Consider the following 18,784-nt stretch of genomic DNA (forward strand, 5'->3'; position numbering starts at 1 on the left):
GTAGGGCTATCAACAACATCATAATAAAATACAGACATCCCATTCCTAGACTTGATGATATGTTAGATGAATTGCGTGGGGCTCAAGTATTTTCCTAAAGGTTTAATCCTTTAGTACATCCCTATTTATGTACGAATGTCTCAATTGGGTCCTCGTTTTTTAAAGTGTATCAAAATGGTCCTTAATTTTGAAAATTCATATCAATTGAGTCCTTTCCGTTAAGTTGGCTGGACGGCGTTAAAAAAATTCATGAGTGGATGCTGAGATGACGAACGAACGCTCGTCCACCAGCGAACGAACGCTCGTCCACCAGCGAACGAACGCTCGTCCACCAGCGAACGAACGCTCGTCCACCAGAGAACGAACGCTCGTCCACCAGAAAACGAACGCTCGTCGACCTCTTACTACTGGACGACCGTTCGTTCCACACTGGACAACTGTTCGTTCGATGGTCGACGAGCGTTCGTTCGCTGATGGACGAGCGTTCGTCCGCTGGTGGACGAGCGTCCGTTCGTCATCTCAGCATCCACTCATGAATTTTTTTAACGCCGTCCAGCCAACTTAACGGAAAGGACTCAATTGATATGAATTTTCAAAATTAAGGACCATTTTGATACACTTTAAAAAACGAGGACCCAATTGAGACATTCGTACATAAATAGGGATGTACTAAAGGATTAAACCTTTCCTAAATAGACCTTAAGAACGGTTATCACCAAATTCGAATCAAAGAGGGTGATGAGTGGAAAATTGCTTTTAAGACTAAGTTTGGACTATATGAGTGGCTAGTAATGCCTTTTGGCCTTACTAATGCTCCAAGCACATTCATGCGACTTATGAACCATGTCTTAAGGGATTGTATTAAGAAGTTTGTAGTTGTTTATTTTGATGACATTCTGGTGTATAGTCAAAATTTGCAAAATCATGAACAACATTTGAAAGTTGTCTTGACAATTCTTAGAACCAATCAATTGTTTGCAAATATTGACAAATGCACCTTTTGTGTTGATAGTGTCATCTTTCTAGGTTTTGTAGTCAATAAAAATGGGGTCCATGTTGATCCTGAGAAAATAAAGGTCATCCAAGATTGGCCACCCCCACAGAATGTAGGAGAAGGAGCTTCCATGGGTTGGCAAGCTTTTATAGAATATTTGTTCCTAACTTCTCTACTCTTGCTTCACCTCTCAAGGAGTTGGTGAAAAAAGATGTTACATTCCATTGGGGAGAAAAATAACAAAAAGCCTTTGAGCTACTCAAAGAGAAGCTCACTCAAGCACCCATTCTAGCTCTGTCCAATTTTTCTAAAACTTTTGAGCTAGAATGTGATGCTTCTGGTCTAGGCATAGGTGTTGTGTTGTTATAAGAAGGTCACCCCATTGCTTACTTCAATGAAAAACTTCATGGGGCCACTTGTAATTACCCCACCTATGACAAAGAGCTTTATGCTCTTGTGAGGGCTCTTCAAACTTGGGAACATTATTTTGTTTCTAAAGATTTTATCATTCACAGTGATCATGAGTCACTCAAGTACTTGAAGAGCCAACACAAGTTGCAAAAGCGACATGCTAAGTGGTTTGAATTTATTGAACAATTATCTTATGTTATTAAATACAAGAAAGGCAAGTCTAATATTGTGACGGATGCTTTATCCAGAAGAAACAATCTTTTGGCCACAATAGGAGCACAAATTCTTGGCTTTAATAACATAATTGAGTTGTTTGCTCAAGACCTTGAATTTTCCAAAATTTATGAGGAATACATACACAAAGCTTAAGGAGGATTTTATGTGAGAGAGGGGTATCTTTAAAGAAGGCAAAATCTGTATACCTCAAGGATCACATAGAAAGTTCCTTGTCAAAGAAATGCATGAGGGTGGATTAATGGGTCATTTTGGGGTAGAAAAGACTCTTGGCATGTTGAAAGAAAAATTCTTCTGGCCTCATATGAGGAAAGACGTCCAAAGGCATTGTTTCAAATGCATTACTTGTTTAGAATCAAAATCTAAAGCAATGCCTCATGGACTCTATAACCCTTTGCATGTTGCTTCAACTCCTTGGGAAGAAATCAGTATGGATTTTGTCTTAGGACTCCCAAAAACTTCAAAGGGTTTTGATTCTATCTTTGTGGTAGTATATCGTTTTAGTAAAATGGCTCATTTCATACCCTGTCACAAAGTAGATGATGCAAGCAACATTGCTAAGCTCTTCTTTAGAGATGTGGTAAAACTTCATGGATTACCCCGTGTTATCATTTCTGATAGAGATACAAAATTCCTTAGTCACTTTTAGAAGACCTTATGGTCTAGATTAGGGACTAAGCTTTCTTTTTCTACAACTTGTCATCCACAAACAAATGGACAGACTGAAGTAGTCAATAGATCTCTATCAACTTTATTGAGAGTCATTCTAAAAGGAAACAATAAATCTTGGGACGAATATCTTCCTCATGCAGAGTTTGCCTATAACAGAGTAGTTCATGGATCTATTAAAATTTCCCCTTTTAAGGTTGTATATGGATTCAACCCTTTGACCTACAGATTTAATACCTCTTCCTAAGTCATTTGACTTTGTTCATCAGGAAGGAGTATCTAAATCTAAATTTATAAAGGACTTACATCAAAGGGTTAGAAACCAAATTGATGTGCATTAAAAATCCAGTACAGTGCTAGGAAGTTACTCCTAGGTTGTCTCTCAAGGACCAAATGTGGTTCGAGACTTAGGTCAAACACGTAGTGGGGGGGTTTGGTGAAGAGTTTGTGAATGCAATTGAACTAAACTAAAACATGAAATTAAACATAACAGAATTGAAAGCATTCAAGTAAATGTCAAAACAGTAAGGCCTAACGGTCCAATCAGAGACCGAACTATCTAAACGCAGCAAAATCAGAAAATGCAGAATTCATCAAGATTTGAAAACAAAGCGCTGGAACAGTAAACGCGCAGAAAACGTAACAGCAGCTTAATTGAAATGCACCAAATGAACTTAAACATTAAACGAACCAGTAGAAGCATCAGTAAAAGCGAACCGAGATTGAAACAACATGTGATAATGAGTTGAGCAATAAAACGCAGTGACACAACGCAGCAATGAAAAAAAAATGATGAACAGTAAAATGCAACAGATAATAAAAATAAAAATAAAATAGTTGGCTAAAAAAATGAAATGCACATTGCGTGAATCACTTGGAAAACAATTAATAATTAAGAAAATGCATCTTGCGGCTGGAATACAAGAAGCTACACTTTCAGCTTGCATGGACCAAATTAAATACACCTAAATCTAATGAATCTACCACTCCATCACCGAAACATCACTAAGCAAAATGCTTGACCAATAAACAAAATTATAAGGTGGAAAACCAAATTCATTTCAGTTGGAAAAAGAAGATGCATCCAATGCTATTAAATGAAACGCTTTAGGCTAAAATAGAAATGCACATTGTTGGAATATAACTTCAAAGCAAAAGTGTATGAACTAATTGAAGGTGCAACTTTTAGCTAATAATTTAAATGCAAACCGAGAACGGAGGCGGCAAGTGAAAAGCTGAATGCGTGAAGAACACTTAAATTTAAATGCTTGAAGAAGTAAAAACTAAAAGCTCTTGGAGCTTGGACGTGGCAGCTGCTTGCTTCTCTCCAAGAAGGAAATTAAAAATTCATTATTGTGCAGCACCTCTCCCAAAGACGTCCAGCGTGTGCACATTCTTCCAGCCAGCATCACCGCTTCCTCTTGCAAACCAAAGTTGAATATTTCCAATTAAATCACCGAGTTCTTCTTCTAAGAGATGAATGCACCATATGCTTCTAAAAAATGAAATATGCTTCTCCAGCCAAGCCATGACACCTCCTCCACCAACGTGCTATTGCTTCCAACTTTAAAAGAAAAAAAAAACCCGAGAGCTCCACCGGAATGAATTGCTTAATCTTAAAAAAATAAAAGCACAGTGTGGTCCCTTTCCAGAACCTGACACCACTACCCTCAATAATCAATCATCGTGCTTTATCTAAAATAAAGAAAATGCATTGCTTGTGGATCTTAAAGAAAGAAAACGTTAATCTCCGTGCTTCCAGGACGTGATAGAGGTGCCTTTTTTCCAATTGAAAGAAAACGTGAATCTCCAAGAAGTAAATAGTTGTGTGCGTCTAGCCTATGGAACAAGTAAAAGTGCTTCTAAAATTTCATCCAAAATCCCATAACAGCATGCTACCCATTTCTACAAATTAAAAAAAATGCTCAAAGAAAACTCAAAATGAAGGTAGCGGCTGGACTGCACCAAAGTAAAAGTCACCCTTCCTTCCAATGAAAAAAAGTGATATAGGTCTTCTCCGTGGCCTCTGATGCACAACGTCCTCCAAACCAAAAAGGAAAATGAGCCTCCAAGTGGACGTGCAGGCCGTGACACTTGTTGGACGTGAAGGCTTGTTGAACGTGAATCAGCCCACCTTGTGCTACTGCTTCTGCTTTGGGCCGTGGCAGTTGCTGTGTGCATCTTCTCCAATCAATCAATCACCCATGTGCTTCCTAAAGCACACCCATCAGCGCACGTGGTGCTTTTTTCCAGCCCAAGCCGAATGTTCTCCTCTCTATGTGCACCCCCCATTGCTTTTCTTCCAGCGTGCACACTGTAACACCCCTTACGGAGTGCCACTAGAAAATAACAAAATCAAAAATTTTACGCCAGTTTTTTTTTTTAAAAAACATCCTGGAAAAAAAACCTCAAAAGTATAAGCGTCTTACAACATAAGGTTCAAACCTTACAATTATCAAATTCATTATTCAAAAACATAGAATTACTTTAAAACATGATAAATTCCCCATAGTTATTCCCATAACTCTCGTCGTGCTACTCCATCTCTGCCTCATCTGCAATGCCCTCTACTCATGTACAAGTACGATCATCGTAGGTGGAACCACAACCACAAAAGGAAAGGATGAGTGAGTAACTAAGAACCTAACATAGCATATAATTTCAATATCAAAACATCATAACATAGACGATCCTAGTCACAACCTTACAATACAATACAATATTCAACTCATAACTCAGATCATCACCACCCAGACTAACATAGTCATAACATTACAATTCATCACGGTATTCGAAACAATGACTCAGATCATTCTCACAAGCTTTTGTTGTTTCCTTGAATTTTGTCGTACGAAACCTGTTTCGCAAAACAGGGTGATTCGAGCCGTCTTCCATCGCAACTTCAGACCTATCTCCCTGACTCCTCAAGGAATTACGAGTAAAATCTTCGGTTGGACACACCCACCGAGCACTATACTCACACTAGCCGAAGTCATTAGGCGAGACATCCAACCCTCTCTAGTCCTCGCGCACGATGATAGGGTAACACTCGAATCTCAATCTCTGCAGAGAACTCGACACACTATCGTATCGCAATACGAACACCATCGGTTCGACAAAAATTCTAAGGAAATGACAGAACGTTTGCTCTCACAACTTCACCATCACAACCATCATCATCATATATAAAGTCTACCAAATTCATTGACTAACAAATAATTAAATAACTTAATTTAATTATTTATCCTACTATCGCACCCCCGTGAAATTACTAATTTCACACTTCCATAAACTATAACAACATTTCTAGTGCACCCCACTTTTACTAAATTCCCAACACCAAAGAAAACACCTAATTTCAATACACCCCTTTTTACTCTAAACACACTCCCTTCTACATCCAACTTTTCAAGTGGGTCCCAAGGCTATTAAATTATATTTTCTCTCACCAAGTGAACCCCACTTAAAATATTCTTTTCTCATCAAAACTCTCTCTCTCCTTTAGCCACTTTTTACGTAGGAAAATGTTATTTGGACAACAAAAGTTTGACACAGTTTTGACAACGGCCACGTGGCAGTTGTGCATTGGCTCAGTGAATTGAAAATAAACCAGAGAAAGGGAACCGGGGCGAGGGGTATTTTGGGTTTTCTAGATTAAATTTTTAAGATTTGGGAGTTGGCGGTTTAGGGTGCGAAAGACGTTCGTTCGAGCCTTGCTTCTTCTCCTTCGTTCAAGCCTTCTCTCTCGTCCGTCTTCTCTCTCGCTGTGTGGTCCTTCTTCTCGTTCGTTGAAGCCTTCGTTCTCTTTCCGTCTTCGAAGCTTCCATCCTCGGTTTCGTTCTCTCCTCCTTCTTCAAAACGTGCGTTGAAACCTTGGAGGATCTCTGTGGCTGTGTGTTCCATCTTTACCCTACCCACAGCGTTCAACCCTTCCATCCTTTGTGTGGGTCTGTCGTCGAAAGAGAAACCCTTACATTTTGGTGTAAGTAAAAATGGGCGAGCCCTGACATTGTGTTTTACTCTGTGTTTTTGGTTTTCATTAAGTTGAATGATATAACTGAGTGTGGAATGTTGTCTTGTTAGGGTCGTTGCAATGGAAGGGAAAAAAGCAAGTGTAAGAAAAAAATTAAATTTTTTGTTTATATATTATTTAATTATCTTACGGATTGTAGTTAGTAATAAATTTTTATGATTTTTTTTGTAGTGGCGACTTCTTATCTCGATGGATTCATCGATAATTATTGAAATGAATCGTTTACTCCGACAGTGTCATGTGGATCGGATTAGGATGACACCATTTATGTGGTGTTTGAATATTAATAACCCTGTAGAGGTTAATTTAAAATTATTGAAGGTTATGGTTAGCAGGTGGGTTGGAAATGATAACAGTTTTAGAGTTAGTCAAAAGTTGGTGCCCTTTAGAGTTGTTGATGTGTTGATGAGCTTAGGTTTAGAAATAGGTGGTTTAGAGATTCCCTTTGATGAAGTAGTTGGTGGATTGGTTGGTGAAAGTTTCAAATCAAAAACCATCAGTTTGAAGGACTTGACAGACATGTTTAATGTCATTGTTGATGATAAAAACATTGAAGTCGATGTAGTGTGTAGGTTATATATATTAGTTTGTTTGGTTGTTTTCTATTTCCCTAGGAAATCAAGGCATGTTTGTAACATGCCTTTTGGAGTGTTAGATGACTTAGATCGTTTGTGTCTATATGATTGGTGCACCGGTGTACATAAACACATTGTAGAGAATTTAAATAAATGTAAGAAGAAAATTATGGGAGCAGGTATCCCCCAGTCAGTCACTCTCAGTGGCAATGTGGCAGTGTTGCAGGTAATATGATATGTAGTTCACTATTTTGATGTAGTGCAGAACATTGTGAATTATGTTTGATGAAATAATTTTATGATATTTTAGGCTTGGGCGGTTGAGAGACTTTCTTTGCATGGTCATCCTTTGCACCGGTTTTTCCCGCGCATAATGAGATGGTTCCCGTTTAAATCAAGGACCGAAAAAATTGAAAATATTTTTATGACCGGAGATGTAAGTGTTTTGTTTTTCGTTATTTTGTGTGTTAAAATGGATTGTCTATTTTGTCTGAATTTGTTGTGTGCTATTGGTGCAGTTAAATATGGAGTGGTATATACGAAATGAAGATCGTCATAGGCCGGAAATCCGTGCAGCTTTCAACATGGATGACGGAGGAATGAGTGAAGGATCCTTTGGTGAAGGATCCAAGGTTGACAAAGACGATGATGAAGACGAAAGCTCTGATGACGGGGCATGGGAAGCAGGTGCGGAGGAGAGATTGAGGAAAAATAACGAACATATCAGAGCATTGAATGCCAAGATTGGAGTTCTGACTAGGGAGCTATTTGAAATTTATCAAACTCCAATCTTTCATGAAGAAGATGCATGTGGCACTGATGAAGAGGTTGGGGGTGGAGTTGATGAAGGACATGGAGTTGGAGGTGAGGAGAATGCTGAAGTTGGGGGAGAAGAAGAAGGTGATGGACATGGAGTTGGAGGTGAGGAGAATGCTGAAGTTGGGGGAGAAGAAGAAGGTGATGGAAATGAAGTTGATGACCCCCTAGGTGCACATGCTGAAGTAAGAGGGGATGATGAAACTGTTGGTAACATTAATTTTATTGAAATAGATGATGATGCTGATGAAGAAGAACGGGAGGTCGTGCCATTGGCTATACCCCCATTGCGGAGTTTTGTTGGTGATCCAAGCACTAGTGTTGATTTAAACCAATTGTATACAGCAGTGAGCATCAGAGAGATTTACGTACACAGGTATATGGTATGAATTGTAGTTGTGGTTGAGCAATATGTATTGTTTGTGATTGACTAATATTTGTATGTTTAGGGTTGTAAGCGAAATAATTGGCCAAAGCTTGAGCACGACTTCAATTTATACTTTGGCCCCAATGAAACACGTTGATAACATGGTTAGTATTGTCACATTTGGTTGTGTTTCATGTTTTAGTCTATGGTAGTAATGTGAAATTTTTTTATTGTCTAGGTGGTGTTGTTTGCTTCTACGATCTTTATGTACTTTGAGAGAAGGTTGTGCGGTGTTGTTAAGAGGATTCATTTTAGTCCATTATACTCGGTAAATATAATTTGATATTGTATCATATTTATGATTGAAGAAAGGATTTTTGATGGAATTTTTATTGATGATTTTGAATTTGTCCACAGCACCATATTCTTACAGATTATAGGAAACGTCCACAGAATCGCCATGTATTCACGCTTCATAACTATAACAGTTATTTGCGTTCCGATCATTTTGGACTTGAAGAATTACTCACAGCGGACTTTGTGAGTAACCTTGAATTTGCAAATTTTGTCGACTTTTGGTTGTAAATGTGTTACTGAAATTGTTTAAATTTTTTGTAGTTGTTTCTGCCATTTGTCCACGATGATCATTGGTGGTGTTATTCAGTGAAATTGAGGTCAATGGAGATTTTTGTGATTGATTCATTGGGGAAGGGGATTAGAGACCGCAAAAGGATAGACACAGCCGTTGTAAGATTCGACATCTTTCATTGTTGATTACCATGTGATTATGACATAACCCTGTATTGTTTAACTATTTATTGTATTTGTTAACTGGTAGGCTGAAAATATGGCACGGTTATTTTGCATCCTGATGAATACACCGGAAGGTAGTATTGGTCCTTTGACAGTTAAACAAGCAAATATCCCATCCCAACCAAACTTGTAAGTTTCTTCAACTGTACTGCCGGATTATATTGTGATGTATATGGGCAAAAGTAATCTGATGTTGTCGGTATATTATTTCAGACATGATTGTGGAGTAATAATATTGAAAGCAATGGAAATCTGGGATGGAGATGAAAAATACAACGGGAAAAGCATGCCTGAATATACAAATGTAAGTTGGAACTGTGTGTTTGATAATATTCTTGTATGTCCTGGTTTCTAATGTGGAAAATGTTGATTTCAGGAGGAGCTGCTTGGGATTAGAAAGAAATATGTGTGTGACTGGATCCTGGACAACGACAACATTAGAAGAATGGAAGCCCTACAGCTATACGGCATTGTCTAGGATTGCTAAGAAATTATCAAATTTTGACATGTATAAGATGTTCAAATATGTACCTAATGTTATTTGACAATTTTGACATGTATAAGCTGTTCAAATATGTACCTAATGTTATTTGACAATGTACAGTATGTGTTTGTAATAAGATTAGTGGTTGGATTTCGAAATGAATTGTTTTTACTTTGCGTTTGTGTTTGTTATAATGACAAAATTAGGGATTGAAAAATGAACGCAGCATTAAAATAAAAATTTGAAAAGTACGAGACCATTTTCACTAAAATTAATGGTAATTAATGGGAAGGATTTGATCAACTTCTGAGTGGGGAGATGGGTGTTGGTCATTGATGTGAACGCAAGAAGCGTGATACACGGGGCCCAAGGCCAATTAGTTTAGTATAGTATTTCTTTTACTTTTATTAAAAACATGTGTAAAAGGTGTTAGGCATGTGCTAGATAGGAGGGACTTTTAGTCCTATATATAGACATGCCACCACCTCTTGTAAGGTACTTTTGAGAATAATGAATTAAACTTTCTGTAGAGAGAACTCCAGAATTTAATTCCCTTGAAAGTCAAGGGTAGAGAATCCCAAAGGATCTCCTCTAGCCACCTTCCATCTCACGTTATCATTCTCTCATTTTCCATTATCCGAATCTCTCTCCTCCGTAGCATCATATCACGCCAGTTTCACCAATTGCTAGCTTCCTCGTGGCTTTCATCAGGTCTACTGCCACGCGTACCTTTTTCATCACGAGATACCATCAGCATCGATTCCATATCCTCAGTTCGCGTCCGCACCTAAGTTTTCTCTCTCGAAAGCTCTTCAACCACAACCTCATCCTCATCATCGCTGAACCTTCACCGAACATCATCAGGAGCCTAGGTTTTCTTCCGCCTCTAGGTTATTTCTCAGATTTCCTTCAGTTCCATCGGTCAGATCTTCTTCTCCATCCTTCAAATCTGCTTCCGCTTCAAACCCTAAGTTTTCAACCGAACAAACCTCGAATCTATGGTTTGTTCATGGCTGTTCATCTTCGACTCCAAATCCTAGGGTTCTCGAGTAAATTTGGTTCTTCCGCTGTTTCTCGGATTTTCATCTCGATCGAATCCAGATTTCTCGTCGTTTCCGGATTTAGCTCAAGCCGTCAGCTATCAAGTGGTAATCAGAGCTCAGGTTCTCCGCGCTTCGAAAGCTAAGTATCTCTCCATTGATTCGCGTCTCTGATCTGAGTTTAAGTTTCTTGCGTTGTTATGAAATTCACGAGTTGTTTCGATTCTGTCTTGATCTTATTCATTCGTGTTGAATCTCTTCAATATTCGTGTTGTTCATTATGATTCCTTCTCTGTCTTGTGTTGATTCATGTGTTTTTGGTCTTGATCTGTTCATTAGGTTTCTGCTTGAGTCATTTCTTGTATGCTAACCTTGTTTTGGTTGTGTCTTTCATCATCTTAATCGGTCCAAATTTTTGTTGAGTCATTTTCATTGATGAATCATATTCTGTCATGTTTACAGTCATGTTTAATTGCTTAAAATGTCATAAATTTTGTGTTCAAAGCTGTGTTGAGTTTTTTCTGAGATTCTGGAATATATGATCAGTGGCTATACACCATATGAGCTATGATACCTTCATTGTGAGCTCGGGTGCATGCAAAAGTGACCGTAATCTCAGATTTAACGTACTGTTGATGTGTATTTTGATTTGCGTTTATTGTCATGGCCAATACATATTATTTTGGTGATAAAATGATTGAATGAGTTAGTATCAGGTGCACACCACTTAAGCCATTAATTGCTGAAGCAAATAGCTTGGTGGCATCTTGTGAACACTCCAATAGTATCAAAGTTGCAGTTGACCGATCTGCATTATCTTGTTTGAGTCTAGTTTTTTTGTTTTAAAATCTGTTCTGACATATAGATCATGCTGGAAATCTTGCATTAACTTCCTTGTGTCGTGTTTAAGCTTCAAATTGCTGTTTTAAAGTCATTTTCATCAATAATTTGTCAATTGACTCCATAAAACTTAAAACTGGTGGTGTAGTTGAGCTGTTTGATTGCATAATTGGCTATTGCAAGTTCAATTTTCGAATTACTACTTTCTGCATCCAACTTCAGAGCAAAACAAGTTGTTTTGATATTTCAAACATGATGCAATAGCTTAATTCGAGTTATATCAGCCTTTGTGCAATTTCACCTTTGAAACCCCAAATTTTAAGTTCAAATTTTTTGTACAAGTTGGAACTGCAGTGCTGAATTTTCTTGTGAATTAGATCATTTCAAGAGGACTGGATTGTAGCAATAGCAAGGATCTGTGATAAAAAAAAATATACAGAAAGATGAATATGATATATTCAATGTAAAAAGCTTTTCAGACCTGTACAATCCAGTTGAAACCAATTTCAAAACAGATTTCAGATTTAAACATATACACTGGTTTCTTTGTGGCATTCCATTTAACAGTTTTGAAAATTCAGTTCTGTACGCTGCATGTGAATTCAGTTTCAACTTGCTGTGGGTTTTGATTTTCTTGCTTTAAAAATCTGTTCTAGCTCTATTCATTAAGTTCCATTTGAGTGCTCACTTTGATCAAAAGCTTTGTTTCTTGCTTGTCATTTGTTGGTTATCTAGTTTTGTCTCTCACATGTTAATCATGTTCTGCTGAATCATAATTGGATCTTTTATTTGCTTTATTAATCTGATCTCAAGTCAGTTGCTCTGCTATTTTTGTCATTCCATTACCTTGTTTATCTTAGCCATTTTCCTGATTGAGAAATCTGATTCCATTCTGGTTTTTGGGATTTGAAAGAAGGTAAGTGTGAATGGTAGCATATTAGGTGGTAGTGATCCACAGGATTCTCTGGCCTAGACTGAAAATTTCTCTTTTAAACTTTTCATTTGAGTGTTTTAAATTTTTAAAGAGAAACCTCAGTGCTGTGAGCTTTGTAAGGCTAATTTAGCCTAAATTCGTTGGCATTTGCATGAGAGTTCAGTTTCAATTAACCATTTGTTGACTGTGTTTATTGTGCAGGAAAAGAAATTGGAGTAATTACATTGGATCAGCTGTGCTTTATTTCAACTGCAATCACTGTTATTTTCAGTTGATTACTTATTGCCTGGTGATGCTATTTGTGCTTGTGAATGTTAAACTGTCATTGCACTCATTTTAGTTTCAAACATTGCTTGCTGAATTCATTGATATACTCACTGTTTTGAAAGTGAATTGTTGATTTTATGGTTTAATTGGGCATGTTGAATGTTGCTTCTGATTTAATAAAGACCTATGGGACTTGGTAGATGCATAGGAATTGCAAATAATGTGCTGATTGTTTTATGATCATTTCTGGAATTGCAAGAACACTGTTTTAAAACTGCCAATTTCTGATTTGCCTCACAATACTCTGTCCATTGATTTGATTAGCATGGTCCACTGATTTCTGAATTAGTTTAGGACATTATTCTTGACTGGTTTGGTCCATTGTTTCTGTCCAGTGTAATTCATTGAATTGTTGAAAAGGCTGCTCTAGTCATAATCAGTTGTGTATCAATCTGTTTTAATTACCAATGTATCAACCAGTTTTCACAAGTGATTAAAGCACCTAAATTCCAGTTCTGACTTGGTGGTTGAATTAATTAGGTGGTTATTTTCTGCATTGAATTACATCCAATCTGATTTAATTCACTGTGCTGGATTCTGTTGCTGGATTCTGTTGAGATTTAGGTGTGCAGAGCTGATGTGAATGAATCATTAGTTGAGCAGAATATTATTGAAGAAACAGTAGCAGGAACACTTCAGTGTGGATCTTGAAACAGGCTAGAAACAACCATTCAAATAGGGAAGTTGTCTAACTTACCTTTGTTGTGAATTGCTATTCTGTTTTAGCTTGTAAGTGATGTAAGTGATAATATTGAATGAATATCCTGCTGATTTTGGTTGAAATTTAACTGTGCAGAATACTTGGAACAGTTTGAGAGTTTAGTTTAAGCACTTCATGTGGAAGCTTTGAACTAAAGTGAGTTTAATTGAACAGCAGCATAATTCTGAGTGGAAAGCTTGGAAAGCTTGTGCAGCCAAGAGAAAGGGAAGTTCTTACTGCCCTATATCTTCTTTTACAATCTGTTTTAACCAAGTGAATACTCACAACAGTTTTTGTGCATTTGTGATTATAGGATTGACCAGAAGCTAGATTGCCCAAGTTATCCCGCAACAAGAAATTGAAGCAATAGGAGTGTACGTATTTTTGGCACAAGGACTGGCATCCAAAAGTGGATTGTAGCTGAACCAGACCAGACGTGACAGCTGTTTGAATCTTTTGTAAATTGTTTTCTTCATTTTATGTGTAATAGGTTTTTGTGTTAGCTTTCTTTTAATATCAGTGTAAAAGGCCATTCAAAGTCCAAGTGTCTTGGAAGAGTCCTTGGTGCTCTTTCAACTCTTGGCAAAACTTTTCTTGTTTGTGTTTAATTTTTAGTGTCTTACGTTTAGGGTGATTTTAGGCTAAAAGGGATTAAACTCTAAGCCTTGTCACATTAGAGTCCGCAAAGTCTCATTTATTAGTGTTTAATTGTTGTGATTGTTTGTGAGTTGTGTCCTTTGATTTTAAAAGTGATTTTAGTTTAAAGGGTAACTAGTAGTAACCTAAGACATTTCTGGCAAGGTAAGACTTGGTACTTAAGCAGTCTTCATGACTCACCTCTCTTACCTGGGACTTGTCTAAGTGTGAATCTTGTATATCTTTTACACTAGAAAACTTTTAGAAACAAAGATGTCTTGTTATCCATATAGGTCTTCTAGGAATTTTAATTTTGATAAGCAACTTAGTTACAAAGAAATCAAAAGAGAACATGATAAAGCTAGAAGGAAGTCTTGTTCATCTTATGAATTTGATAGGATTGAAGATGATTTGTATAAAAAAGCTAGTGAAAATATTCCATTCTTTGGTGATGATATTGGTGCATTAACATACCTAGCTTGGGAAAAGGAAATTAATGACATGCATTCATTCATGGTGAGAAAAAGTAAATATGAATCCTTCTATTCTAAAGATGATGAATCTTATATTCTTAATCTTTACACTTCTAGTTTTAAAAAGCATGCAAGAGAGTGGTGGGATGATAGGCAATATCATGTTAAGATAGGTAGAAAATATCCCATTTATGATTGGAATGAATTGAAAGCTTGTATGAGAAGAAAGTTTGTGCCTCGAGAAATTGAAAGAAACTTAGAACTTATGAGAGAGCTTATTAGAGAAGGTGAGTCATTCATTCAAAATTTAAGTGGGTTCTCTCGTAGGGAAAGTGAGTTTCTAGAAAAACTTAAGAGGCTATGGGAAGAGACAAGCAAATATAGAATTGAGAGATTAAAAAGAGAAAAAGAAAGAAGAGAAGAGGAAGAACGAAATAGAAGAGAAGAGGAAGAAAAAGAGAGAAGAGAGAGAAGAGAAGAAGAGAAAAGAAGAGAGCAAGAAAGAAGGGACGAAGAAGAAAGAGAAAGAAGAGAAAGAAGCGAAGAAGAGAAAAGAAGAGAGAAAGAGAGAAAAGAAGCACAAAGAAGAGAAAAGGAAGAAGTTGAAAGAATAGAAATGGAAGAAAAGAAAAAGCAACTAAGGGTCACATCTCCTCCTATCCTAGAAGCTAGACTCTTAAGGGGAGGTTTTCTATCCTATCACTTTTCTCCATTTATATTTGAAATTTCAAAATTTCACTTTTCTTTCAAAGAATTGACCACTCCATCCTTAAAAATGTTATCACTTTCAACACATGCAAAGTTCCAACGTGGGTTATGGTTACCTTTATGGTTACCAATAACTCAAGATACAAATAAAATTTCAAATGAAGAAAGGTTTCTTTGTTATAATAAAATTAAAAATTTCAAAATTTGGAACCCTTCTTCTACACATATTATTTTATATATTTTATTGGGTCAAAGAAAACTCATTAGAGATATGTTTGATGCTTATTGCAGATGGATATTTGACCCAGGAGGAACCCTTATGAAGCTAACAAAAATAAGTCTTCAAAAGCACCATCAGATTTGAGGACAAATCCTTTCCAAGGGGGAGGGGATGATACACGGGGCCCAAGGCCAATTAGTTTAGTATAGTATTTCTTTTACTTTTATTAAAAACATGTGTAAAAGGTGTTAGGCATGTGCTAGATAGGAGGGACTTTTAGTCCTATATATAGACATGCCACCACCTCTTGTAAGGTACTTTTGAGAATAATGAATTAAACTTTCTGTAGAGAGAACTCCAGAATTTAATTCCCTTGAAAGTCAAGGGTAGAGAATCCCAAAGGATCTCCTCTAGCCACCTTCCATCTCACGTTATCATTCTCTCATTTTCCATTATCCGAATCTCTCTCCTCCGTAGCATCATATCACGCCAGTTTCACCAATTGCTAGCTTCCTCGTGGCTTTCATCAGGTCTACTGCCACGCGTACCTTTTTCATCACGAGATACCATCAGCATCGATTCCATATCCTCAGTTCGCGTCCGCACCTAAGTTTTCTCTCTCGAAAGCTCTTCAACCACAACCTCATCCTCATCATCGCTGAACCTTCACCGAACATCATCAGGAGCCTAGGTTTTCTTCCGCCTCTAGGTTATTTCTCAGATTTCCTTCAGTTCCATCGGTCAGATCTTCTTCTCCATCCTTCAAATCTGCTTCCGCTTCAAACCCTAAGTTTTCAACCGAACAAACCTCGAATCTATGGTTTGTTCATGGCTGTTCATCTTCGACTCCAAATCCTAGGGTTCTCGAGTAAATTTGGTTCTTCCGCTGTTTCTCGGATTTTCATCTCGATCGAATCCAGATTTCTCGTCGTTTCCGGATTTAGCTCAAGCCGTCAGCTATCAAAGCGTGGAGTGACCCGTGATGAGTTGGGGGAGGAACCTGTGCAAGGAATGAGTGAGAGTGTTGAAAAAAGGGTCTGGTAATCGTTTACAGCACCCCTGTAAACGATTACCCGAGAGAAAATGGGAATTTGTACAGAAAGTCCAACACAGGTACTCAGTCAGATGAACAGGGGTCACCATTGGCAAAAAAACTGAGTTTTAGGCACTTCTGCACCTGTCTGAGGCTTGTGCATGTGTTCCAGTGGTGGGAGAGGGTGGATGGTGATGTGATGTGAGTCCAAGGAGTGTGGGGTGACCCCTCATGAGTTGGAGGAGGAAGCTGTGCAAGGAATGAGTGAGAGTGTTCAAAAAAGGGTCTGGTAATCGTTTACAGCACCCTTGTAAACGATTACCCGAGAGAAAATGGGAATTTGTACAGAAAGTCCAACACAGGTACTCAGTCAGATGAACAGGGGTCACCATTGGGAAAAAAACTGAGTTTTTGGCACTTCTGCACTTGTCTGAGGCTTGTGCATGTCTTCCAGTGGTGGGAGAGGGTGGATGGTGATGTGATGTGAGTCCAAAGAGGGTGGGGAGACCCCTCATGAGTTGGGGGAGCAACCTGTGCAAGGAATGAGTGAGAGTGTTCAAAAAAGGGTCTGGTAATCGTTTACAGCACCCCTGTAAACGATTACCCGAGAGAAAATGGGAATTTGTACAGAAAGTCCAACACAGGTACTCAGTCAGATGAACAGGGGTCACCATTGGGAAAAAAACTGAGTTTTTCGCACTTCTGCACCTGTCTGAGGCTGGTGCAGGTGTTCCAGTGGTGGGAGAGGGTGGATGGTGATGTCATGTGAGGCCAAGGAGTGTGGGGTGATCCCTCATGAGTTGGAGGAGGAAGCTGTGCAAGGAATGAGTGAGAGTGCTGAAAAAAGACTCTGGTAATCATTTACAACACCCCTGTAAACGATTACCCGAGAGAAACTGGGAATTTGTACAGAAAGTCCAACACAGGTACTCAGTCAGATGAACAGGGGTCACCATTGGGAAAAAAACTGAGTTTTAGACACTTCTGCACCTGTCTGAGGCTTGTGCATGTGTTCCAGTGGTGGGAGAGGGTGGATGGTGATGTGATGTGAGTCCAAGGAGTGTGGGGTGACCCCTCATGAGTTGGGGGAGGAAGCTGTGCAAGGAATGAGTGAGGGTGTTCAAAAAAGGGTCTGGTAATCGTTTACAGCACCCCTGTAAACGATTACCCGAGAGAAAATGCCAATTTGTACAGAAAGTCCAACACAGGTACTCAGTCAGATGAACAGGGGTCACCATTGCGAAAAAAACTTAGTTTTAGGCACTTCTGCACCTGTGTGAGGCTTGTGCAAGTGTTCCAGTGGTGGGAGAGGGTGGATGGTGATGTGATGTGAGGCCAAGGAGTGTGGGGTGACCCCTCATGAGTTGGAAGAGGAAGCTGTGCAAGGAATGAGTGAGAGTGCTGAAAAAAGACTCTGGTAATCGTTTACAGCACCCCTGTAAACGATTACCCGAGAGAAAATAGGAATTTGTACAGAAAGTCCAACACAGGTACTCAGTCAGATGAACAGGGGTCACCATTGGGAAAAAAACTGAGTTTTAGACACTTCTGCACCTGTCTGAGGCTTGTGCATGTGTTCCAGTGGTGGGAGAGGGTGGATGGTGATGTGATGTGAGTCCAAGGAGTGTGGGGTGACCCCTCATGAGTTGGAGGAGGAAGCTGTGCAAGGAATGAGTGAGAGTGTTCAAAAAAGGGTCTGGTAATCGTTTACAGCACCCCTGTAAACGATTACCCGAGAGAAAATGGGAATTTGTACAGAAAGTCCAACACAGGTACTCAGTCAGATGAACAGGGGTCACCATTGGGGAAAAAACTGAGTTTTTGGCACTTCTGCACCTGTCTGAGGCTTGTGCATGTGTTGGAGTGGTGGGAGAGGGTGGATGGTTATGTGATGTGAGTCCAAGGAGGGTGGGGAGACCCCTCATGAGTTGGGGGAGCAACCTGTGCAAGGAATGAGTGAGAGTGTTCAAAAAAGAGTCTGGTAATCGTTTACAGCACCCCTGTAAACGATTACCCGAGAGAAATTGGGAATTTGTACAGAAAGTCCAACACAGGTACTCTGTCAGGTGAACAGGGGTCACCATTGGGAAAAAAGCTGACTTTTATGCTAATCTGCACCTGTCTGAGGCATGTGCAGGTGTTCCAGTGGTGGGAGAGGGTGGATGGTGATGTGATGTGAGGCCAAGGACTGTGGGGTGACCCCTCATGAGTTGGAGGAGCAACCTGTGCAAGGAATGAGTGAGAGTGTTCAAAAAAGGGTCTGGTAATCGTTTACAGCACCCCTGTAAACGATTACTCGACAGAAATTGGGAATTTGTACAGAAAGTCCAACACAGGTACTCGGTCAGGTGAACAGGGGTCACCATTGGTAAAAAAATTTACTTTTATGGTAATTTGCACCTGTCTGAGGCATGTGCAGGTGTTCCAGTGGTGGGAGAGGGTGGATGGTGATGTGATGTGAGGCCAAGGACTGTGGG

The 18,784-nt window shown here is 38.8% G+C and overlaps 1 protein-coding gene across 1 annotated transcript; it reads left to right on the forward strand.

The window, feature by feature from the left end:
- Positions 1-622: 622 nt before the first annotated feature.
- Positions 623-9,573, forward strand: LOC148192865 (uncharacterized). Its single transcript, XM_088099596.1, has 12 exons — positions 623-6,290; positions 6,392-6,422; positions 6,513-7,142; positions 7,227-7,352; positions 7,435-8,108; positions 8,182-8,263; positions 8,338-8,427; positions 8,517-8,639; positions 8,718-8,846; positions 8,938-9,041; positions 9,126-9,216; positions 9,289-9,573. The coding sequence occupies exons 2-12, from the start codon at positions 6,402-6,404 to the stop codon at positions 9,388-9,390; spliced, it is 2,172 nt and encodes a 723-aa protein (XP_087955722.1). The 5' UTR covers positions 623-6,290; positions 6,392-6,401; the 3' UTR covers positions 9,391-9,573.
- Positions 9,574-18,784: the final 9,211 nt, after the last annotated feature.

This window comes from Vigna umbellata, chromosome 9, assembly GCF_029865625.1.
Source record: "Vigna umbellata cultivar VRB3 chromosome 9, Vumbellata_1.0, whole genome shotgun sequence".
In the NCBI taxonomy this organism is placed as follows: Eukaryota; Viridiplantae; Streptophyta; class Magnoliopsida; order Fabales; family Fabaceae; genus Vigna; species Vigna umbellata.

What these genes read in the sequence shown, in the direction of transcription:
- LOC148192865 (XM_088099596.1), top strand. Translation starts at nt 6,402, where the DNA reads ATGGAAGGGAAAAAAGCAAGT. An exon ending in GCAATGTGGCAGTGTTGCAG is followed by an intron (nt 7,143 to 7,226) that starts GTAATATGATAT and finishes ATGATATTTTAG; the next exon opens with GCTTGGGCGGTTGAGAGACT. An exon ending in GCATGCCTGAATATACAAAT is followed by an intron (nt 9,217 to 9,288) that starts GTAAGTTGGAAC and finishes TGTTGATTTCAG; the next exon opens with GAGGAGCTGCTTGGGATTAG.